This window comes from Heptranchias perlo, unplaced genomic scaffold (genome assembly GCF_035084215.1).
Source record: "Heptranchias perlo isolate sHepPer1 unplaced genomic scaffold, sHepPer1.hap1 HAP1_SCAFFOLD_1403, whole genome shotgun sequence".
Lineage (NCBI taxonomy): Eukaryota > Metazoa > Chordata > Chondrichthyes > Hexanchiformes > Hexanchidae > Heptranchias > Heptranchias perlo.
In genome coordinates, this window is record NW_027138650.1 from 1 (window position 1) to 25,455 (window position 25,455).

General features: G+C 47.5%; 1 protein-coding gene across 1 annotated transcript; it reads left to right on the top strand.

Moving 5' to 3' along the window:
- The first annotated feature begins 994 nt into the window (after positions 1 to 994).
- LOC137308842 (natural resistance-associated macrophage protein 1-like) lies at positions 995 to 22,497 on the top strand. Its single transcript, XM_067977300.1, has 8 exons — positions 995 to 1,114; positions 2,802 to 2,960; positions 5,656 to 5,742; positions 7,193 to 7,312; positions 11,288 to 11,437; positions 13,409 to 13,482; positions 17,306 to 17,459; positions 21,854 to 22,497. The coding sequence occupies exons 1-8, from the start codon at positions 1,076 to 1,078 to the stop codon at positions 21,938 to 21,940; spliced, it is 870 nt and encodes a 289-aa protein (XP_067833401.1). The 5' UTR covers positions 995 to 1,075; the 3' UTR covers positions 21,941 to 22,497.
- Positions 22,498 to 25,455: the final 2,958 nt, after the last annotated feature.

The following is a 25,455-nucleotide window of genomic DNA, read 5'->3' on the forward strand; positions in this document are numbered from 1 at the left end:
TCGTCTCTCTCTCTCTGTCAGTCTCTCTCTCTCTGTCCGTCTCTCCCTCTCTGTCCGTCTCTCCCTCTCTGTCCGTCTCTCCCTCTCTGTCCGTCTCTCCCTCTCTCTCTCTCTGTCCGTCTCTCTCTCTCTGTCCGTCTCTCCCTCTCTCTCTCTCTCTGTCCGTCTCTCCCTCTCTCTCTCTCTGTGTCCGTCTCTCCCTCTCTCTCTGTCCGTCTGTGTCTCTCTCTGTCCGTCTGTCTCTCTCTCTCTCTCTCTGTCCGTCTCTCTCTCTCTGTCCGTCTCTCTCTCTCTCTGTCCGTCTCTCTCTCTCTCTGTCCGTCTCTCTCTCTCTCTGTCCGTCTCTCTCTCTCTGTCCGTCTCTCTCTCTCTGTCCGTCTCTCTCTCTCTGTCCGTCTCTCTCTCTCTCTCTCTCTCTGTCCGTCTCTCCCTCTCCCTCTCTCTGTCCGTCATCTCACTCTCTCTCTCTCTCTGTCCGTCTCTCCCTCTCTCTCTCTCTGTCCGTCTCTCCCTCTCTCTCTCTCTGTCCGTCTCTCCCTCTCTCTCTCTGTCCGTCTCTCTCTCTCTCTCTGTCCGTCTCTCTCTCTCTCTCTGTCCGTCTCTCCCTCCCTCTCTCTCTGTCCGTCTCTCCCTCTCTCTCTCTCTGTCCGTCTCTCCCTCTCTCTCTCTCTGTCCGTCTCTCCCTCTCTCTCTGTCCGTCTCTCCCTCTCTCTCTCTGTCCGTCTCTCCCTCTCTCTCTCTCTGTCCGTCTCTCTCTCTCTCTGTCCGTCTGTCCGTCTCTCCCTCCGTCTCTCCCTCTCTCTCTCTCTGTCCGTCTCTCCCTCTCTCTCTCTCTCTCTCTCCGTCTCTCCCTCTCTCTCTCCGTCTCTCCCTCTCTCTCTCTGTCCGTTTCTCCCCTCTCTCTCTCTCTCCCCCTCTCTCTCTCTCTCTCTTTATCCCTCTCTTTCTCTCTCTGCAGTATGTTGTTGTAAAACCGGACCAAGGGGAAGTGGTGAAGGGATTATTCTACCCGTACTGTGCTGGGTGCGGCAGGAACGAGCTCCTGCAGGCAGTGGGCATTGTTGGGGCGATCATAATGCCCCATAATATCTACCTCCACTCAGCTCTGGTCAAGGTAAGTAACCATGTTAGATAGAGTGAGAGTACACCGAACCGGTGACCCACATCAGTATACCGTACACACGTACACACCTTACACACACACACCTTACACACGTACACAGCCACACACCTTACACACCTTACACACGTACACACCCACACACCTTACACACCTTACACACGTACACACCCATACACCTTACACACCTTACACACGTACACACCCACACACCTTACAACCTTACACACACACACCTTACACACTTACCACCCACACACCTTACACACCTTACACACCCACACACCTTACACACATACACACCTTACACACGTACACACCCACACACCTTACACACGTACACACCTTACACCCACACACCTTACACATGTACACAGCCACACACCTTACACACGTACACACCCACACACCCACATACCTTACACACTTACCACCCACACACCTTACACACGTACACACCTTACACCCACACACCTTACACATGTACACAGCCACACACCTTACACACGTACACACCCACACACCTTACACACTTACCACCCACACACCTTACACACGTACACACCCACACACCTTACACACACACACCTTACACAAGTACACACCTTACCCACACACCTTACACACACACACCTTACACACACACACCTTACACACACCCACACACTTTACACACACATACCTTACACCCACACACCTTACACACACACACCTCTCACACACACACATCTTACACATATGCACACACCCACACACCTTACACACAACTTACACACACACCTTACACACATACACACCCACAGACCTTACCCACACACATCTTACACACACACACCTTACACACGTACATACACCCACACACCTTACACACACACATTACACACACACACTTTACACCCACACACCACCATACACACACACCTTACACACCTTACACACATTTTACACGTATACCCACACACGTTACACACACAAACATACACACCTTAATCACACCCACCTTACCTACCGTGGAAGGAGGGTGGAAGGGGGTGGCCGGGGGGGGTGTTAGAGGGGAGGGTGTGGAGGGAGAGGATGGGAAGGGGTGTGGAGGGGGAGGGGTGGAGGTGGGATGTGGAGGGGAGAGGGGAGGGGGTGGAGGGGGAGGGTGTGGAGGAGAATGGAGGGGGAGGGGGAGGGAGTAGAGGGGGTGGAGTCGGAGGGGTGTGTGGGGAGGGGAGAGGGTGGAGGGGTGGAGGCGGAGGGGTGTGTGGGGAGGGGAGAGGGTGGAGGGGTGGAGTCGGAGGGGTGTGTGGGGAGGGGAGAGGGTGGAGGGGTGGAGGCGGAGGGGTGTGTGGGGAGGGGAGAGGGTGGAGGGGTGGAGTCGGAGGGGTGTGTGGGGAGGGGAGAGGGTGGAGGGGTGGAGGCGGAGGGGTGTGTGGGGAGGGGAGAGGGTGGAGGGGTGGAGGCGGAGGGGTGTGTGTGGAGGGGAGAGGGTGGAGGGGTGGAGGCGGAGGGGTGTGTGGGGAGGGGAGAGGGTGGAGGGGTGGAGGCGGAGGGGTGTGTGGGGAGGGGAGAGGGTGGAGGGGTGGAGGCGGAGGGGAGGGGGAGGGGAGAGGGTGGAGGGGTGGAGGCGGAGGGGAGGGGGAGGGCCCCATTGATATAAGTCACTCCCACTATCTCTGCTCCTCCCTTCCCCCAGTCTAGACAGGTCGACCGTTCCCGACCGGCTGAGGTGAAAGAGGCCAATATGTATTACCTGATCGAGTGCACAGTCGCCCTGTTTGTGTCCCTGCTGATCAATATATTTGTTATTGCTGTGTTCGGAGCTGTCTTCTACAAAAAGACCAACATGGATGTGGTGAGTGTACGGCTGACACGACAATGTAGGCTCAGGATCCTGGGAGAAACGTCCCAGAGACGAGGCACCGACACGGTTTTGGTCAGACGTCACAGGGAACGTGTTAAAGTTTCTTTCAGCATCACGGTGTGGGAGGGGAAACACACAAGATCGGTCGGCCCGGTGAGACTGTCTGTTCTCTGAGTGTTGTTTAAGTGGAAGGATATCCCAATGGTTCAGTGCCTGGGACAGAGCCACGCAGGAGCCAGGTTCAAACCTGCTCGGTGTGGAGTTAACACCTGAGTGGAGGGGCCTCGAGAGGTGGAGGTGAGGGAGAGCTGGGTGTCGTCAAAGCATAAGACCATAAGAAATAGGAGCAGGAATAGGCCATCCGGCCCCTCGAGCCTGCCATTCACTTTCCTAATTGCTTGCTGTACCTTCATGCTAACTTTGTGTTTATGAGGACACCCAAATCTCTCTGAACACCAACATTTAATAGTTTCTCACCATTTAAAAAATATTCTGTTTTTCTATTCTTCCTACCAAAGTGAATAACCTCACATTTCCCCACATTATACTCCATCTGCCACCTTCTTGCCCACTCACTTAACCTGTCTATATCCCTTTGCAGTCTCTTTGTGTCCTCCTCACAGCTTACTTTCCCACCTGGCTTTCTATCGTCAGCAAACTTGGATACATTACACTCGGTCCCTTCATCTAAGTCATTAATATAGATTGTAAATAGCTGAGGCCCAAGCACTGATCCTTGCGGCACCCCACTAGTTACAGCCTGACAACCTGAGAATGACCCGTTTATCCCTACTCTCTGTTTTCTGTCCGTTAACCAATCCTCTATCCATGCTAATATATTACCCCCAATCCCATGAGCCCTTATCTTGTGTAACAACCTTTTATGTGGCACCTTATTGAATGCCTTTTGGAGTCTTAAACTTAAATAAAGCCAATTACATCAGTATGAGGGGTGAGTTGGCTAAGGTGTATCGGGAAATGAAATTAAAGGGTTTGACAGTTGAAAAGCAACGGCGAACATTTAAAGAAATATTTCAATATTCTCAACAAATATACATTCCATTGAGAAATAAAAACTCCACGGGAAAAGTGATCCATCAGTGGCTGACTAAAGAAGTTAAGGATAGTATTAGATTAAAAGAAGAGGCTTATAATGTTACCAAGAAGCGTAGTAGGATTAGGAATATTTTTTAAATGGTGAGAAACTATTAAATATTGGTGTCCAGAGAGACTTGGGTGTCCTGGTACAAGAAACACAAAAAGTTAACATGCAGGAAAGCAAATGGCATGTTGGCCTTTATTACAAGGGGGTTGGAGTACAAGAGTAAGGAAGTCTTACTACAATTGTACAGGACTTTGGTGAGACCTCACCTGGAGTACTGTGTACAGTTTTGGTCTCCTTATCTAAGGAAGGATATACTTGCCTTAGAGGCGGTGCAACGAAGGTTCACTAGATTAATTCCTGGGATGAGAGGGTTGTCCTATGAAGAGAGGTTGAGTAGAATGGGCCTATACTCTCTTTTCGAACCCTAGGATGTAGGCCATCAGGTCCAGGGGATTTGTTGGCTTTTAGTCCCTTTAGAAGTTTTAACAAATGATAATCCGGGATAAATTTAATAGTCATTTGGACAAATGTGGATTAATAAAGGAAAGAAATTGCGGATTTGTTAAAGGCAAAACGTTTTTAACTAACTTGATTGAGTTTTTTGATGAGGTAACAGAGAGGGTCGATGAGGGTAATGTGGTTGATGTGGTGTATATGGACTTTCAAAAGGCGTTTGGTAAAGTGCCACAAAAAAGGCTTGTCAGCAAAATTGAAGCCCATGGAATAAAAGGGACAGTGGCAGCACGGATACAGAATTGGCTAAGTAACAGGATGTAAGGAATCTTACAACACCAGGTTATAGTCCAACAATTGTTGGACTATAAACACTGGTTCGGCCACAACTGGAGTATTGTGTCCAGTTCTGGGCACCGCACTTTAGAAAAGATGTGAAGGCCTTAGAGAGGGTGCAGAGGAGATTTACTAGAATGATTCCAGGGATGAGGGACTTCAGTTATGTGGATAGATTGGAGAAGCTGGGATTGTTCTCCTTGGAACAGAGACAATTGCGAGGAGATTTGATTGAGGTGTTCAAAATCATGAAGGGTCGAGACAGAGTAGATAGAGAGAAACTGTTCCTATTGGTGGAAAGATTGAGGACCAGAGGACATGGATTTAAGGTGATTGGCAAAAGAACCAAAGGTGACATGAGGAAAAACTTTTTTACACAGCGAGTGGTTAGGATCTGGAATGCACTGCCCGAGGGGGGTGGTGGAGGCAGATTCAATCATGGCCTTCAAAAGGGAACTGGATAAGTACTTGAAAGGAAAAAATTTGCAGGGCTACGGGGAATGAGCAGGGGAATGGGACTAACTGGATTGCTCTTGCATAGAGCCGGCACGGACTCGATGGGCTGAATGGTCTCCCTCTGTGCTGTAAACTTTCTATGACCCTATGTTTAGGTAGCTGCAGGAAATGATGTCATAGGGAATTTGGAAAGGCGGCTACTCCCAGACGATGGGACTGAATTGCATCAGAAAAGATATGGGACGTTGGGAAAGATTGAGTGTTTACAATCTGCTCTCGTTGAATAAATCGTTGTAACCACAATGCCATTCTCTTTTCTTGTACGTTTGTCTGCAGTACAAAAAGTGTGCGGAGAGCGGGAGCTCCTACATTAACATACTGCCAAAAGACAACAGAACTTTAGATGTGGACATTTTCAAAGGGGTAAGAAACAGGAGGTTGTGTCACTGTGAAAGACATTTTACAACAGAAAAATATCCATTAAAGGTCATTCGCACCTCCCAATTCCAAAAATCAACCCACCTACCCACCTTCTCCCCATATCCCCCAATCCCACCTACCCACCTTCTCCCCATATCCCCCAATCCCACCTACCCACCTTCTCCCCATATCCCCCAATCCCACCTACCCACCTTCTCCCCATATCCCCCAATCCCACCTACCCACCTTCTCCCCAGTCCCTCAATCACACCTGTGTCTGCGTGCCCCATGGTTGTACAGATGTGTCTGCGTGTCCCCGGGTTGTACAGATGTGTCTACGTGCCCCATGGTTGTACAGATGTGTCTGCGTGTCCCTGGGTTGTACAGATGTGTCTGCGTGTCCCCGGGTTGTACAGATGTGTCTGCGTGTCCCCAGGTTGTACAGATGTGTCTGCGTGTCCCCGGGTTGTACAGATGTATCTGCGTGTCCCCGGGTTGTACAGATGTGTCTGCGTGTCCCCGGGTTGTACAGATGTGTCTGCGTGCCCCCGGGTTGTACAGATGTGTCTGCGTGCCCCCGGGTTGTACAGATGTGTCTGCGTGTCCCCGGGTTGTACAGATGTGTCTGCGTGCCCCATGGTTGTACAGATGTGTCTGCGTGCCCCTGGGTTGTACAGATGTGTCTGCGTGCCCCATGGTTGTACAGATGTGTCTGCGTGCCCCATGGTTGTACAGATGTGTCTGCGTGTCCCCGGGTTGTACAGATGTGTCTGCGTCTCCCCGGGTTGTACAGATGTGTCTGCGTGCCCCATGGTTGTACAGATGTGTCTGCGTCTCCCCGGGTTGTACAGATGTGTCTGCGTGCCCCATGGTTGTACAGATGTGTCTGCGTGCCCCATGGTTGTACAGATGTGTCTGCGTGTCCCCGGGTTGTACAGATGTGTCTGCGTGCCCCATGGTTGTACAGATGTGTCTGCGTGTCCCTGGGTTGTACAGATGTGTCTGCGTGTCCCCGGGTTGTACAGATGTGTCTGCGTGTCCCCAGGTTGTACAGATGTGTCTGCGTGTCCCCGGGTTGTACAGATGTATCTGCGTGTCCCCGGGTTGTACAGATGTGTCTGCGTGTCCCCGGGTTGTACAGATGTGTCTGCGTGTCCCCGGGTTGTACAGATGTGTCTGCGTGCCCCCGGGTTGTACAGATGTGTCTGCGTGTCCCCGGGTTGTACAGATGTGTCTGCGTGCCCCATGGTTGTACAGATGTGTCTGCGTGCCCCCGGGTTGTACAGATGTATCTGCGTGCCCCCGGGTTGTACAGATGTGTCTGCGTGTCCCCGGGTTGTACAGATGTGTCTGCGTGCCCCCGGGTTGTACAGATGTGTCTGCGTGCCCCCGGGTTGTACAGATGTGTCTGCGTGTCCCCGGGTTGTACAGATGTGTCTGTTTGTGTTGCCAGGGTGTTGTAATCGGCTGTTACTTTGGGACACCGGCTCTCTATATCTGGGCGATCGGCATTCTTGCTGCAGGTCAAAGTTCAACGATGACAGGGACCTATTCAGGACAGTTTGTGATGGAGGTAAGTGTGCCCTCCATTGGGTGATGGAGTGAAGAAAATGGAGGGAGGGAGATGGGGTGAGGGTGATGGGGTGAGGGTGATGGGGTGAGGGTGATGGGGTGAGGGTGATGGGGTGAGGGGGATGGGGTGAGGGGGATGGGGTGAGGGGGATGGAGTGAAGGAGATGGGGTGAGGGTGATGGGGTGAGGGGGATGGGGTGAGGGGGATGGGGTGAGGGGGATGGAGTGAAGGAGATGGAGTGAGGGAGATTGGGTGAGGGTGATGGGGTGAAGGTGATGGGGTGAGGGGGATGGGGTGAGGGGGATGGAGTGAAGGAGATGGAGTGAGGGAGATTGGGTGAGGAAGGTGGGGTGAGAGGGATGGAGTGAGGGGGATGGAGTGAAGGAGATGGAGTGAGGGGGATGGAGTGAGGGGGATGGAGTGAGGAAGGTGGGGTGAGAGAGATGGAGTGAGGGGGTAGAGTGAAGGAGCTAGAATGAGGAAGATGTGAGGGAGAGATGGAGTGAGGTAGATTGGTGAGGGAATATTGGAACATGGGAACAGGAGGAGGCCATTCAGCCCCTTGAGCCTGTTCTGCCATTCAATTAGATCATGGCTGATCTGTCCCTCAACCCCATTTTCCCGCCTTTGCTCCATATCCCTCGATACCCTCACCCAACAAAAATCTATTGAACTCAGTCTTAAAATTTCCAATTGACCCCCAGCATCCACAGCCTTTTTGGGGGAGAGAGTTCCAGATTCCCACTCCTCTTTGTGTGAGGAAATGCTTCCTGACATCACCCCTGAACGGCCTGGCTCTAATTTTAAGGTTCTGCCCCCTTGTTCTGGACTCCTCCCACCAGAGGAAATAGTTTCTCTCTATCGACCCTATCAAATCCTTTAATCATCTTAAACACCTCGATTAGATCACCCCTTAATCTTCTAAACTCGAGGGAATACAAGCCCAGTCTGTGCAACCTGTCCTCGTAATTTAACCCTTTTATCCCCGGTATCATTCTGGTGAATCTGCGCTGCCCCCCCTCCAAGGCCAATCTCTCCTTCCTGAGGTGCGGTGCCCAGAACTGAACCCAGTCTCCAGATGGGCTCTGACCAGAGCTCTGTATAACTGGAGCATCACTGCCTCCCCTTTATATTCCAGCCCCCTCGAGATAAAGGCCAACATTCCATCAGCCTTTTAAATTATTTTATGTACCTGTCCACTGGCTTTTAGTGATTTCTGTACCTGGACCCCGACATCTCTCTGCTCCCCCACAATTCCGAGCTTCTCACCATTTAGAAAATACTCTGATTTTTCTTTCTTAGGCCCAAACTGGATGACCTCACACTTTCCCACACTGAACTCCATCTCACAGTTTTGCCCATTCACTTAATCTATCGATGGCCCTTTGAAACCTCCTGCTCCCATCTCCACTGTTTACTGCCTCCTAACTTAGTGTCGTCAGCAAACTGAGATACACGGCTCTCTATTCCTTCATCCAAGTCATTTATAAATACAGTGAAAATCCTGCCAATCAGAGAACATTCCCTTTATCCCCACTCTCTGTCTCTGATGGGATGAGGGAGATGGGGTAAGACAAGGAATTTGGCCTGATTGGGATTCCGACACTGAGCCAGAGTGACGTGAAATGACATCACTGGTCTATGTAACGCTCGACAGCTTTAAAATCTTTCGATTACAGAGAACTATGCAACACAGTCAGCATAAGAAAAGATTCCTTTTTTAAATCACTGAATGGACTTCCAGAAGGCATTCGATAAAGTCCCTCATAAGAGACTGTTAGCTAAAGTTGAAGCTCATGAAATTGAGGGCAAATTATTGACCTGGTTAGGAAAATGGCTGAGTGGCAGGAGACAGAGAGTAGGGATAATGAGCAGGTACTCAAATTGGCAGGATGTGACTAGTGGAGTCCCACAGAGATCTGTGTTGGGGCTTCAACTATTCACTGTATTTATTAATGACTTAGGTGACGGGATAGAGAGTCACATATCCAAGTTTGCTGATGACACAAAGATAGGCAGCACTGTAAGCAGTGTAGATGGAAGCATAAAATTACAGAGATATTAATAGATTAGGTGAATGGGCAAAACTGTGACAAATGGATGTCAATGTAGACAAATGTGAGGTCATCCACTTTGGATCTAAAAAGGATAGAACAGGGTACTTTCTAAATGGTGAAAAGCTCGAAACAACGGAGGTCCAAAGAGACTTAAGGCTCCATAGAATACAAGGGGGTAGAAGTTATGCTGCAGCTACACAAAACCCTGGTTAGACCGCACCTGGAGCACTGTGAGCAGTTCTGGGCACCGCACTTTAGGAAGGACATATTGGCCTTTGAGGCAGTGCAGTGTATATTTACTGGAATGATACCTGAACTCCAAGGGTTAAATTACGAGGAGCGATTACACAAACTAGGGTTGTATTCCCTGGAATTTAGAAGATTAAGGGGTGATTTGATCGAAGTTTTCAAGATATTAAGGGGAACCAGTGGGGTGGATAGAGAGAAACTATTTCCGCTGGTTGGGGAGTCTCGGACTAGGGGACACAGTCTAAAAATTAGAGCCAGGACTTTCAGGCATGAAGTTAGGAAACACTTCTACACACAAAGGTAGAAGTTTGGAACTCTTTTCTGTAAACGGCAGTTGATGCTAGCTCAATTGCTAATTTTAAATCTGAGATTGATCGATTTTTGTTAACCAAAGGTATTAAGGGATATGGGGCTAAGGCGGGAATATGGAGTTAGATCACAGATCAGCCATGATCTTTGCGAATGGAAATCCGTTTCCAGTGGTGTGCCACAGGGCTCAGTGTTGGGTCCCTTGCTGTTTGTGGTATATATTAATGATTTGGACTTGAATGTGGGGGCATGATTGGCAAGTTTGCAGACGACACAAGAATTGTCCGTGTAGTTGATAGTGAAGAGGATAGCTGTAGACTCCAAGAAGATATCAATGGGTTGGTGGAGTGGGCAGAAAAGTGGCAAATGGAGTTCAACCCGGAGAAGTGTGAGGTAATGCACTTAGGGAGGGCAAACAGTAAAAGGGAATATGCAGTAAACGGGAATATATTGAGAGGGGTAGAGGAAGTGAGAGACCTTGGAGTGCATGTGCACAGGTCCCTGAAGGTGGCAGTACAGGTAGATAAGGTTTTGAAGAAGGCATACGGAATGCTCTCTGTTATTAGCCGAGGTATAGAATACAAAAGCAGGGATGTAATGATGGAACTGTATAAAACGCTGGTAAGGCCACAGCTGGAGTATTGTGCGCAGTTCTGGTCACCACATTACAGGAAGGACGTAATTGCTCTGGAGAGAGTGCAGAGAAGATTTACAAGAATGTTGCCAGAGCTTGAAAATTACAGCTACGAGGAGAGATTGGACAGGCTGGGGTTGTTTTCCTTGGAGCAGAGGAGGCTGAGGGGAGACTTGATCGAGGTGTACAAAATTATGAGGGGCCCAGATAGAGTAGACAGGAAGTACCTGTTTCCCCTAGCGGAGAGTTCAGGAACTAGAGGACATAGATTTAAGCTGATTGGTGGAAGGATTAGAGGGGACATGAGGAAAAACTTTTTTACCCAGAGGGTGGTGGGTGTACGGAATTCACTGCCCGAATTGGTGGTAGAGGCAGGGACCCTCAACTCTTTTAAATGTACCTGGACCTGCACCTAAAGTGCTGTAAGCTGCAGGGCTACAGACCGGGTGCTGGAAGGTGGGATTAGAATGGGCACCTGGTTGTTCTTCGAGCCGGCACGGACATGATGGGCCGAATGGCCCCCTTCTGTGCTGTATCTTTTCTATGGTTCTATGGTTCTATCTCATTGAAGGGTGGAACAGGCTCGAGGGGCTAAATGGCCTCCTCCTGTTCCTATGTTCCGATCCGCTGGTTCCAGACGCCAGGTTCCGGGTTTAATAAGATGCTCTGTGGTTTGTATTGCTGACCTTTCCTGTGAAACTGTTCCTTCTCCCTGTTCACACCCAGGGCTTTCTGAACCTGACCTGGTCCCGGTTTGCACGAGTTACACTGACGCGATCCCTGGCGATTATTCCCACCGTGATCGTGGCGGCCGTTCAAGACGTGTCCAACCTGTCGAGCATGAACGACATTCTCAACGTTTTACAGAGTATCCTGGTAAGGAAGAGAGACACAACCAGTGAGGGGCAGGGAGATCCATCTCGGCCCCGTGCCCGTCCCTGCCCTCCCTTCTACACCATCCTGTGGAATCACAACACCTAGAATTGTACCGCTTGTAAAACTCGACACACAGAGCAATAATAGTGATAATCGAACCTCAAAAACAGCACCTTGCCCCTCACAGGGGTCACAGATAAATCCCCAACAGGTTCCATCCTCAACCCGTGCTGAGGGAGCTGATCCCACCCGGGGTGGGACTGAGCCCCACACACAAAGCAGGAAAGGCCCAGGTCCCATCCCCGGCCTGCGCTGAGGGAGCTGATCTCTGTCCCACCCCACCCACTTATCCCCCTCCCTGGTTGATAGCCCAGGACTGTCACTCAGACACTTCCTGTTTGCCTGACGGCTCCTTTTATTTTATTTGTTCATGGGATGTGGGCGTCGCTGGCGAGGCCGGCATTTATTGCCCATCCCGAATTGCCCTTGAGAAGGTGGTGGTGAGCCGCCTTCTTGAACCGCTGCAGTCCGTGTGGTGAAGGTTCTCCCACAGTGCTGTTAGGAAGGGAGTTCCAGGATTTTGACCCAGCGACGATGAAGGAACGGCGATATATTTCCAAGTCGGGATGGTGTGTGACTTGGAGGGGAACGTGCAGGTGGTGTTGTTCCCATGTACCTGCTGCTCTTGTCCTTCTAGGTGGTAGAGGTCGCGGGTTTGGGAGGTGCTGTCGAAGAAGCCTTGGCGAGTTGCTGCAGTGCATCCTGTGGATGGTACACAATTTGCGGACGACACCAAATTGGGGGGTGTGGTTAATACAAAGGAAAAATGTGACAAAATACAAGAGGACATTAATAAACGTGCAGAATGGACGTGTAATTGGCAAATGAATTTCAATATAGATAAGTGTGAGGTGGAGCATTTTGTTTGGAAGAATAAGGAGGTCACACACTGCTTGGATAATAAGAGTCTGAATGGGGTCGAGGAGCAGAGGGATCTGGGGGAACAGATACACAAATCACTAAAAGTAGCGACGCAGGTTAATAAGGACATAAAAAAAACAAACCAAACACTGGGGTTCATTTCTAGAGGGATAGAATTGAAAAGCAGAGAAGTTGTGTTAAACTTGTATAGAACCTTGGTTAGACCACACTTGGAGTATTGTGAACAGTTCTGGTCTCCATATTATAAAAATTGATATGGAGGCACTGGAGAAGGTGCAAAAAAGATTTACTAGGATGATACCAGAACTGAGAGGATCAGGAAAGATTGAACAGGCTGGGGCTCTTTTCTCTGGAAAAAAAAAGACTGAGGGGTGACCTGATCGAGGTCCTTAAGATTATGAAAGGGTTTGATAGGGTAGACGTAGAGAAAATGTTTCCACTTGTGGGGAGACCAAAACTAGTGGTCGTAAATATAAGATAGTCACTAATAAATCCAATAGGGAATTCAGGAGAAATTTCTTTACCCAGAGAGTGGTGAGAATGTGGAACTCGCTCCCACAAGGAGTAGTTGAGGTGAATAGTGTAGATGGATTTAAGGGGAAGCTCGATAAACACATGAGGGAGAAAGGAATAGAAGGAGATGGTGATTGGGTGAGATGAAGTAGGGAGGGAGGAGGCTCGTGTGGAGCATAAACACCGGGATAGAGCGGTTGAGCAAAATGTCACTCGATGAAACACCATCTCACTCTCACACACACACACCCCTTCACACACAAACACAAAGACATTCTCACACACACTCACCCACACATATACCCTCACTAACTCGTCGTCACACACACACACACACATACATACATACATAAACACCCTCACACACACATGAACATGCCCACAAACACCCACTACCGCATATATATACACAGACAAATGAACACACACACACTCAAATAAAATAACATTTTTACACATCACTACCTCATGATGTGAGTCACACTGTTCTAATATCATTTCCATTTCTCTTCACAGCTTCCTTTTGCTCTAATTCCCATCCTGACATTCACTAGTCTGAAGACATTAATGCACCAATTCACGAATGGAATGTAAGTAAAATCTGGAAGCGGAAACCTGACTAAGATCAGGTACAGCACGGGTTAGATACAGAGTAAAGCTCCCTCCACACTGTCCCATCAAACACTCCCAGGGCAGGTACAGCACGGGTTAGATACAGAGTAAAGCTCCCTCTACACTGTCCCATCAAACACTCCCAGGGCAGGTACAGGGTTAGATACAGAGTAAAGCTCCCTCTACACTGTCCCATCAAACACTCCCAGGGCAGGTACAGCACGGGTTAGATACAGAGTAAAGCTCCCTCTACACTGTCCCATCAAACACTCCCAGGGCAGGTACAGCACGGGTTAGATACAGAGTAAAGCTCCCTCTCCACTTCATAGAAGAATCATAGAAAGTTACAGCACAGAAGGAGGCCATTCGGCCCATCGTGTCCGCGTCGGCTGAGAAACGAGCCACCCAGCTTAATCCCACTTTCCAGCACTTGGTCCGTAGCCCTGTGGGTTTCAGCACTTCTGGTGCACATCCAGGTACTTTTTAAATGAGTTGAAGGTTTCTGCCTCTCCCACCCTCTCAGGCAGTGAGTTCCAGACCCCCACCACCCTCTGGGTGAAAAAATTTTCCTCCTTTCCGCTCTAATCCTTCTACCAATTACTTAAATCTATGCCCCCTGGTCACTGACCCCTCTGCTAAGGGAAATAGGTCCTCCCTATCCACTCTATCTGGGCCCCTCATAATTTTATACACCTCAATTAAATCTCCCCTCAGCCTCCTCTGTTCCAAAGAAAACAGCCCCAGCCTATCCAATCTTTCCTCATAGCTAAAATTCTCCAGTCCTGGCAACATCCTCGTAAATCTCCTCTGCACCCTCTCTAGTGCAATCACATCTTTCCTGTAATGTGGTGACCAGAACTGTACACAGTACTCAAGCTGTGGCCTAACTAGTGTTTTATACAGTTCCAGCATAACCTCCCTGCTCTTATATTCTGTGCCTCGGCTAATAAAGGAAAGTATCCCCTATGCCTTTTTAACCACCTTATCTACCTGTCCTGCTACCTTCAGGGATCTGTGGACATGCACTCCAAGGTCCCTCACTTCCTCTACACCTCTCAGTATCCTCCCATTTATTGTGTATTCCCTTGTTTGCCCTCCCCAAATGTATTATCTCACTGTTCTCCAGATTGAATTCCATTTGCCACTTTTCTGCCCACCTGACCAGTCCATTGATATCTTCCTGCAGTCTACAGCTTTCTTCCTCACTATCAACCACACGGCCAATTTTTGTATCATCTGCAAATTTCTTAATCACACCCCCTACGTTTAAGTCCAAATTGTTAATGTATACCACAAAAAGCAAGGGACCGAGTACTGAGCCTTGCGGAACCCCACTGGAAACAGCCTTACTGTCGCAAAAACACCCGTCGACTATTACCCTTTGCTTCCTACCACTGAGCCAATTTTGGATCCAATTTGCCACATTCCCTTGGATCCCATGGGCTTTTACTTTTTTGACCAATCTGCCATGTGCGACCTTGTCAACAGCCTTGCTAAAATCCATGTAGACTACATCAAATACACTACCCTCATCGACCCTCCTTGTCACCTCCTCGAAAATTTCAATCAAGTTAGTCAGACACGACCTCCCCTTAACAAATCCGTGCTGACTGTCCTTGATTAACCCGTGCCTTTCTAAGTGATGGTTTATCCTGTCCCTCAGAATTGATTCCAATAATTTGCCCACCATCGAGGTTAGACTGACTGGCCTGTAATTACTCAGTCTATCCTTCACTCCCTTTTAAACAACAGTACAACGTTAGCAGTCCTCCAATCCTCCGGCACCACGCCTGTATCCAGAGAAGTTTGGAAAATGATGGTCAGAGCCTCTGCTATTTCCTCCCTTGCTTCTTTTAACAGCCTGGGATATATTTCATCCGGGCCTGGCGATTTATCTACTTTCAAAGATGCTAATCCCCTTAATACTTCCCCTCTCACTATTTTTATCGCATCCAATATTTCACACTCCTCCTCCTTAACTACAATCTCTGTATCGTTCCCTCTCTTTTGTGAAGACAGACGCAAAGTATTTATTAAGAACCAAACCCACATCTTCTGCCTCCACACGTAGATTACCTTTTTGGTCTCAAATAGGCCCTACTCTTTCCTTAGTTGTCCTCTTGCTCTTAATGTATTTATAAAACATCTTTGGGTTTTCTTTGATTTTACCTGCTAACATTTTTTCATGCCCTCTCTTTGCTTTCCGAATTTCCTTTTTAACTTCACCCCTGCACTTTGTAAACTCCTCTAAGCTTTCCGTAGTATTGAGTTCCCGGTGTCTATCATAGGCTTTCTTTTTCTGCCTTATCTTACCCTGAATGCTTCTTGTCATCCAGGGGGCTCTAGATTTGGCAGTCTGACCCTTTTTCTTTGTGGGAACATATTTACTCTGAACCCCTTGAATCTCCCCTTTGAATGTCTCCCACTGCTCTGACACTGATTTACCTTCAAGTAGCTGTTTCCAGTTTACTTTTGCTAAATCACTGCTCAGTTGAGTAAAATTGATCTTTCCCCAGTTGAAAACTTTAACTCCTGCTCTGTCTTTGTCCTTTTCCATAAACTATGCTAAAACTAACTATTATAGGAATATAGGAACAGGAGTAGGCCATTCAGCCCCTCGTGCGTGCTCCGCCATTTGATAAGATCATGGCTGATCTGTGATCTAACTCCATATACCTGCCTTTGGCCCATATCCCTTAATACCTTTGGTTGCCAAAAAGCTATCTATCTCACATTTAAATTTAGCAATTGAGCTAGTATCAATTGTCATTTGCGGAAGAGAGTTCCAAACTTCTACCACCCTTTGTGTGTAGAAATGTTTTCTAATCTCACTCCTGAAAGGTCTGGCTCTAATTTTTAGACTGTGCCCCCTACTCGTAGAATCCCCAACCAGCGGAAATAGTTTCTCTCTATCCACCCTATCCGTTCCCCTTAATATCTTATAAACTTCGATCAGATCACCCCTTAACCTTCGAAACTCCAGAGAATACAACCCCAATTTGTGTAATCTCTCCTCGTAACTTAACCCTTGACCCCTGGTTCACTACCAGCAAAATGCCCTCCCACTGATACTCCTTCCACCTGCCCAGCTCCATTTCCGAGAACTAAATCCCGATCTGCCCCCCGCCTCTCATTGGACTTGCAATACACTGGCCATCAAACTATATACTTTCCCATCAAACACCCCCAGGGCAGGTACAGCACGGGTTGGATACAGAGTAAAGCTCCCTCTACACTGTCCCATCAAACACTCCCAGGGCAGGTACAGCGCGGGTTAGATACAGAGTAAAGCTCCCTCTACACTGTCCCATCAAACACTCCCAGGGCAGGTACATCACGGGTTAGATACAGAGTAAAGCTCCCTCTACACTGTCCCATCAAACACTCCCAGGGCAGGTACAGGGTTAGATACAGAGTAAAGCTCCCTCTACACTGTCCCATCAAACACTCCCAGGGCTGGTACAGGGTTAGATACAGAGTAAAGCTCCCTCTACACTGTCCCATCAAACACTCCCAGGGCAGGTACAGCACGGGTTAGATACAGAGTAAAGCTCCCTCTACACTGTCCCATCAAACACTCCCAGGGCAGGTACAGCACGGGTTAGATACAGAGTAAAGCTCCCTCTACACTGTCCCATTAAACACTCCCAGGGCAGATACAGCACTGGCTGAGATTGTAACCCTGGACAGGAATCGAGTGAGTGACTCTGAGTTAGACAGCAGCTCACTGGGTTTTATTACTCTCCTCTAATGGGGCCTTTCTGGTCATTAAACAGTGAATTACTCTCTATCTGCTTCCAGATTTGGGAAGTTGGTGGGTGTGTTAATCACCCTGGTGGTGATGGCCGTCAATGCCTACTTTGTCGTGGACTTCGTTGAGCATCTCGGCAGTGTTTACCTGTACATTCTCGCTGGGATCATCCTGTTCCTTTATTTGGTGTTTGTAATTTATTTGGTAAGTCCCTGCGATTTATTTATTTACCAGTGAAAGCAAGAATAGGTGACTGTACCGTAACAGCAGCATTCAGGTTGGCCCATTCCAACTAGAGGAGTGTAGAAAGTGCAGGGGTTAAATTAAAAAGGAAATTAGGAAAGCAAAGAGAGGGCATGAAAAAATAGTGACAGGTAAAATCAAGGAAAACCCAAAGATATTTTATAAATACATAAAGATCAAGGGGATAACTAAGGAAAGAGTAGGGCCTATTTGAGACCAAAAAGGTAACCTGTATGTGGAGGCAGAAGATGTGGGTATGGTTCTTAATGAATACTTTGCATCTGTCTTCACAAAGGAGAGGGATGATGCAGAGATTGTAGTTAAGGAGGAGGAGTGTGAAATATTGGATGGGGTAAACATAGTGAGGGAGGAAGTATTAAGGGGTTTAGCATCTTGAAAGTAGATAAATCACCAGGCCCGGATGAAACGTATCCCAGGCTGTTAAAAGAAGCCAGGGAGGAAATAGCGGAGGCTCTGACCATCATTTTCCAAACTTCACTGGATACAGGCGTGGTGCCGGAGGATTGGAGGACTGCTAACATTGTACTGTTGTTTAAAAAGGAAGAAAGAGATAGACCGAGTAATTATAGGCCAGTCAGTCTAACCTCGGTGGTGGGCAAATTATTGGAAATAATTCTGAGGGACAGGATAAATCGTCATTTGGAAAGGCACGGGTTAATCAAGGACAGTCAGCATGGATTTGTTAAGGGAAGGTCGTGCCTGATTAACTTGATTAATGTTTTGAGGAAGTGACAAGGAGGGTCGATGAGGATAACACATTTGATGTAGTCTACATGGATTTTAGCAAGGCTTTTGACAGGGTCCCACATGGCAGACTGGTCATAGAGTCATAGAGTCATAGAGTCATAGAGTTATACAGCACGGAGAAAGGCCCTTCGACCCATCGTGTCCGCGCCGGCCATCAGCCCTGTCTACTCTAATCCCATAAGGGGATTAGAGTAGACAGGGCTGATGGGGTCAAAAAAGTAAAAGCCCATGGGATCCAAGGGAAAGTAGCAAGTTGGATCCAAAATTGGCTCAGCGGCAGGAAGCAAAGGGTAATCATTGGCGGGTGTTTTTGTGACTGGAAGGCTGTTTCCAGTGGGGTTCCGCAGGGCTCTTACTCGGTCCCTTGCTTTTTGTGGTATATATTAATGATTTGGTCTTAAATGTAGGGGGCAAGATTTTTACAGATGAAACAAAAGTTGGCCGTGTGGTTGATAGTGAGGAGGAAAGCTTTAGACTGCAGGAAGATATCAATGGACTGGTCAGGTGGGCAGAAAAGTGGCAAATGGAATTCAATCTGGAGAAGAGTGAGATAATACATTTGGGGAGAGCAAACAAGGGAAGGGAATAGACAATAAATGGGAGGATACTGAGAGGTGTAGAGGACGTGAGGGACCTTGGAGTGCATGTCCACAGATCCCTGAAGGGAGCAGGACAGGTAGATAAGGTGGTTAAGAAGGCATACGGGATACTTTCCTTTATTAGCCGAGGCACAGAATATAAGAACAGGGAGGTTATGCTGGAACTGTATAAAACACTAGTTAGGCCACAGCTTGAGTACTGAGTACAGTTCTGGTCACCACATTACAGGAAAGATGTGATTGCACTAGAGAGGGTGCAGAGGAGATTTACGAGGATGTTGCCAGGGCTGGAGAATTTTAGCTATGAGAAAAGATTGGATAGGCTGGGGTTGTTTTCTTTGGAACAGAGGAGGCTGAGGGGAGATTTAATTGAGGGGCCCAGATAGAGTGGATAGGAAGGACCTATTTCCCTTAGCAGACGGGTCAGTAACATGGCGAGATAGATTTAAAGTAATTGGTAGAAGGATTACTTTACCAATTAAAGTAATCCTTAGGAGGAGAAAAATTTTAACCCAGAGGGTGGTGGGGGTCTGGAACTCACTGCCTGAGAGGGTGGGAGAGGCAGAAACCCTCAACTCATTTAAAAAGTACCTGGATGTGCACCTGAAGTGCCGAAACCCACAGGGCTACGGACCAAGTGCTGGAAAGTGGGATTAAGCTGGATGGCTCTTTTTCGGCCGGTACGGACACGATGGGCTGAATGGCCTCCTTCCATGCTGTAAATTTCTATGATTCTGATCATGTGGTAGCACTTGTCACATGGTCATCGCACCTCAGGAAGGCTACATTGGCCTTGGAGGGGATGCAGCGCAGATTCACCAGGACGGTACCAAGGCTAAAAAGATAAATTATGAGGACAGGTTGCATAAACCTGGTTTGCATTGTCTTGGGTATAGAAGATTAAGGGGTGATCCAATTGAAGTGTTTAAAATGATTAAGCAATTCGATAGGATAGATACAGAGAAACTATTTCCTCAGGTGGGGGTATCAAGAACAAAGAAAGAAAGGACTTGCATTTCTAGCGAACTTCTCACGATCTCAGGACGTCCCAAAGCGCTTTACAGCCAATGATGTAGTTTTTGAAGTGTAGTCACTGTTGTAATGTTGGAAGCACAGCAGCCAATTTGTGCACAGCAAGATCCCACAAACAGCAATGTGATAATAACCAGATAGTCTGTTTTTTTGTGATGTTCGTTGAGGGGTAAATATTGGCCGAGGACAGCGGGGAGAACTCCCCTGCTCTTCTTCAAAATAATGGCCATGGGATCTTTTACATTCCCATGAGAGGGCAGACGGGGCTTCAGTTTAACATCTCATCCGAAAGACGGCACCTACCAATAATGCAGCACTCACCTCAGTACTGCACTGGGAGTGCCAGCCTAGATTATTTTACTCAAGTCTCTGGAGTGGGACTTGAACCCACAACTTCTGTGTCAGAGACAAGAGTGCGACCAACTGAGCCCCAGCTGACAAGGGCCATCATCTCAAAATTAGAGCCAGGCCTTTCAGGAGTGAAATCAGAGAGTACCTTTTTCACACAAAGGGGAGTGGAAATCTGGAACTCTCTCCCTCAAAAGACGGTGGATGTTGGATTCAAGACTGAGATCGATGGATTTTTGTTGGGTGAGGGTATCGAGGGATATGGAGCAAAGGTGGGAAAATGGGGTTGAGAGACAGATCAGCCATGATCTGATTTAATGGCAGAACAGGCTCAAGGGGCAGAACGGCCTCCTCCTGTTCTCATGCTCCTATGATGTTTCCTCTTATGGGGGAGTCCAAAACTAGGGGCCATGAATATAAGATAGTTGCCAATAAATCCAATAGGGAATTCAGGAGAAATTTCTTTACCCAGTGATTAGAATGCAGAAGCTTTATACCACGAGGAGGAGTTGAGGTGAATAGTGTAGATGGATTTAAGGGAAGCTCGATAAACACGAGGGAGAAAGGAATAGAAGGATATGGTGATAGGGTGAGATGAAGTAGGGGGGAGGAGGCTCGTGTGGAGCATGAACACCGACATAGACCAGTTGGGCCGAATGGCCTGTTTCCGTGCTGTACATTCTATGTAATACATTGTTCTATCAAACACTCCCAGGGCAGGTACAGCACGGGTTAGATACAGAGTAAAGCTCCCTCTACACTGTCCCATCAAACACTCCCAGGGCAGGTACAGGGTTAGATACAGAGTAAAGCTCCCTCCACACTGTCCCATCAAACACTCCCAGGGCAGGTACAAAACGTCCAGTCAGTGACTGTTTTACTGATGTACTATTAGTGACTCTCCTTTGGCATTGCTCCTTGATAGTTCTGAGATTGAGCTGTTGACCTGGCCTGTCCCCCGAAGGTCACTGTTGCTGTATTGTGTTCTAAACAGGCAAATCCATGTGATCGTAGCTGCCTGTAAATTCTTGAGGTCAGTCAGTGCGTAATTGTAAGGGCTTGTAAATTTCTGGCTGCAAGTCAGAAAATCCCAGGATCGATTTCCTTAAAATTATTTTGCATCCATAACAAAATGTAACACTTTGCGGTGTGACAGACCAGCAGTTGATGCAAATGTATTACACATCTATTATATATATAGTGTTTATTTCAGCGTTAGAGTGCGCAATGATACAGCACAGAATGAGGCCATTCGGCCCATTGTGCCTGTGCCGGCTCTTTGAAAGAGCTATCCAATTAATCCCCCACCCCTGCTCTTTCCCCCAGAGCCCTGTAAATTTTTCCTTTTCAAGTATTTATCCAATTCCCTTTTGAAAGTTATTATTGAATCTGCTTCCACCGCCCTTTCAGGCAGCACATTCCAGATCAGAACAGCGTAAATTGACAATAAACAAAACCAGCTTGCCCAGGGACGCTGGACTATACCGGCAATCTGCTGACAATTGTGAAAGGCTTTTTATTTACACTTTTTGCTTGAATCTGAGCAATGAGATGAAACCGGAAACAGAAATATTTGTGCACTAACATTGAGTGTTCTCTTTGTTCCAGCTGTGGTTGAGCTCTGTAGCCGCTGGGATAAGCTGCCTGAGACTTGGCCAAGAGGGAAGGTTCAACCATGAAGTGCTGCGCAACTAAACTTCGCAAATGTCTCTGACGGTTTGTGCTGGGTTTGTCAGGGCGTTAGTGGCACAAGTGAAAGATGGGTCCATCAAAATACTTCAAATCAACAGGACCGCCACTGATCATGAGTGTTGTGGCCGCACTGGAGGTGTTTGTCTCACACCTGGTGTTACATTTTCCAGATGTTCATCTCACACCTGGTGTTACGTTTCCAGATGTTCATCTCACACCCGGTGTTACATGTGGCGGATGTTCATCTCACACCCGGTGTTACATGTACCAGATGATCGTCTCAGACCTGGTGTTACATGTACCAGATGTTCGTCTCAGACCTGGTGTTACATGTGGCAGATGTTCATCTCCCGGTTGCTGTCCAAGGCTGGCCAGTGCAGGATCTCACCAAACACGCCTCATCCCTCTAACACACTAACCCACCAGATACGTCAGGCTGAAAACTGCAGATCAAATTGATTCATAAGGAGGGATAACGGAATAAAACAGATTCTACTTGTTTACAAGACTTCACTCCACTTGTAATATCACTTTCAAAGCAATAAAATGTCTCAAATCTCTGGTAGTTCTTGGTCGTAAGTTTGAACAAGGTCTCTGTATTGGGCAGTTTTACCATTATACTCCCAAACTCTCCCACAATTAGTGCAAGAAATTGCACACAATGCACTTTTCCTGTGGTATAAGTCCAGTCAACAAATGGAAACCCATCGTTCAGAAATAGAAGTGTTGTCTCCAGGATCTCACAGAAACAGGCCATTCGGCCCAACTGGTCTATGTCGGTGTTTATGCTCCACACGAGCCTCCTCCCTCCCTACTTCATCTCACCCTATCAGCACATCCTTCTATTCCTTTCTCCCTCATGTGTTTATCGAGCTTCCCCTTAAATGTATCTGCACTATTCCCCTCAACTACTCCTTGTGGGAGTGAGTTCCACATTCTCATCACTCTCTGGGTAAAGAAGTTCCTCCCGAATTCCCGATTGGATTTATTAGTGACTCTCTTATATTTATGGCCTCTAGTTCTGGTCTCCCCCACAAGTGGAAACATTTTCCCTACGTCTACCCTATCAAACCCTTTCATTATCTTAAAGACCTCTATCAGGTCACCCCTCGGCCTTCTCTTTTCCAGAGAAAAGACCCTCAGCCTGTTCAATGTTTCCTGATAGGTATAACCTCTCAGTTCTGGTATCATCCTAGTAAATCTTTTTGCACCTTCTCCAGTGCCTCTATATCCTTTTTATAATTTTGAGACGAGAACGATGCAGAGTGCTTCAAGTGTGGTCCAACCAAGGTAAATGGAAAGCCCGCAGCTACTCGTAATGGTTCTGATGTTGCCATTTACAGCTTCTCTAGACCCATCTTGTTTCTTTACTTGTCCCATTCCCACCCTCCTCGCCTCGCACCATCGTCCCTTTTGTCATTTAATCACTCGTGACCTCCACCCTATCACAGACCTTCCCTTTTGTTCTTTCCCTGACTTTGTACTTGCTTAAAAACTTTAGGAACACAGGAACAGGAGTAGGCCATTCAGCCCCTCGTGTCTGCTCCACCATTTGATAAGATCATGGCTGATCTGTGATCTAACTCCATATACCTGCCTTTGGCCCATATCCCTTAATACCTTTGGTTGCCAAAAAGCCATCGATCTCAGATTGAAATTTAGCAATTGAGCTAGTATCAATTGCCGTTTGCGGAAGAGAGTTCCAAACTTCTACAACCCTTTGTGTGTAGAAATGTTTTCTAATCTCGCTCCTGAAAGGTCTGGCTCTAATTTTTAGACTGTGCCCCCTACTCCTAGAATCCCCAACCAGCGGAAATAGTTTCTCTCTATCCACCCTATCTGTTCCCCTTAATATCTTATAAACTTCGATCACATCACCCCTTAACCTTCGAAACTCTAGAGAATACAACCCCAATTTGTGTAATCTCTCCTCATAACTTAACCCTTGAAGTCCGGGTATCATTCTAGTAAACCTACGCTGCACTCCCTCCAAGGCCAATATGTCCTTCCGAAGGTGCGGTGCCCAGAACTGCTCACAGTACTCCAGGTGCGGTCCAACCAGGGTTTTGTATAGCTGCAGCATAACTTCTGCCCCCTTGTACTCTGGTCCTCTGGATATAAAGGCCAGCATTCCATTAGCCTTATTGATTATTTTCTGCACCTGTTCATGACACTTCAATGATCGATGTACCTGAACCCCTAAGTCCCTTTGGACATCCACTGTTTTTAACTTTTTACCATTTAGAAAGTATCCTGTTCTATCCTTTTTTGATCCAAAGTGGATGACCTCACATTTGTCTACATTGAATTCCATTTGCCACAGTTTTGCCCATTCACCTAATCTATCAACATCGCTTTGTAATTTTATGTTTTCATCGACACTGCTTACAATGCCACCAATCTTTGTGTCATCGGCAAACTTCGATATGAGACTTTCTATGCCTTCATCTAAATCGTTAATAAATATTGTGAATAATTGAGGCCCCAAGACACATCCCTGCAAGACTCCACTAGTCACATCCTGCCAATGTGAGTACCTTCCCATTATCCCTACTCTCTGTCGCCTTTCACTCAGCCAACTTCCTAACCAAGTCCATACTTTTCCCTCGATTCCATGGGCTTCTATCTTAGCTAACAGTCTCTTATGTGGGACCTTATCAAATGCCTTCTGGAAGTCCATATAAATAACATCCATTGACATTCCCCTGTCCACTACTTTAGTCACCTCTTCAAAAAATTCAATCAGGTTTGTCAGGCACGACCTACCTTTCACAAATCCATGCTGACTCTCTCTGATTAACTGAAAATTCTCGAGGTATTCAGTCACCCTATCCTTAATTATAGACTCCAGCAATTTCCCCACATTTTTAACTCTGACATCTTCCAGTTCTGACGAAAGGTCTTTGACCTGAAACGTTAACTCTGTTTCTTTCTCCACAGATGCTGCCTGACTTGCTGAGCTTCTCCAGCATTTTCTGTTTTTATTTCAGATTTCCAGCATCTGCAGTATTTTGCTTTTGATATGGAGGCCAGAACTGTGCACAGTGCTCCAAGTGTGGTCTAACCCGAGTATATGGAGACCGGAACTGTGTCCAATGCTCCAAGTGTGGTCTAACCTGGGTATATGGAGACCGGAACTGTGCACAATGCTCCAACTGTGGTCTAACCCAAGTATATGGAGACCAGAACTGTGCACAGTGCTCCAAGTGTGCTCTAACCCGGGTATATGGAGACCGGAACTGTGTACAATGCTCCAAGTGTGCTCTAACCCGGGTATATGGAGACCAGAACGGTGCACAATGCTCCAAGTGTGCTCTAACCTGGGTATATGGAGACCGGAACTGTGCATAATGCTCATAGTATTTCAGGGCTCCGCACAGGTTAGCACTTTGTGTCATTTGTCCGTTTCGAGAACCTTCCTTATTAACCAAAGTATCTACCCCTTCCACGCTCCCTCCCCACAAGCACCATCAGCCTGAAAAATATCACCATCAGCTCCATGTAACTTTGGCGGAAGG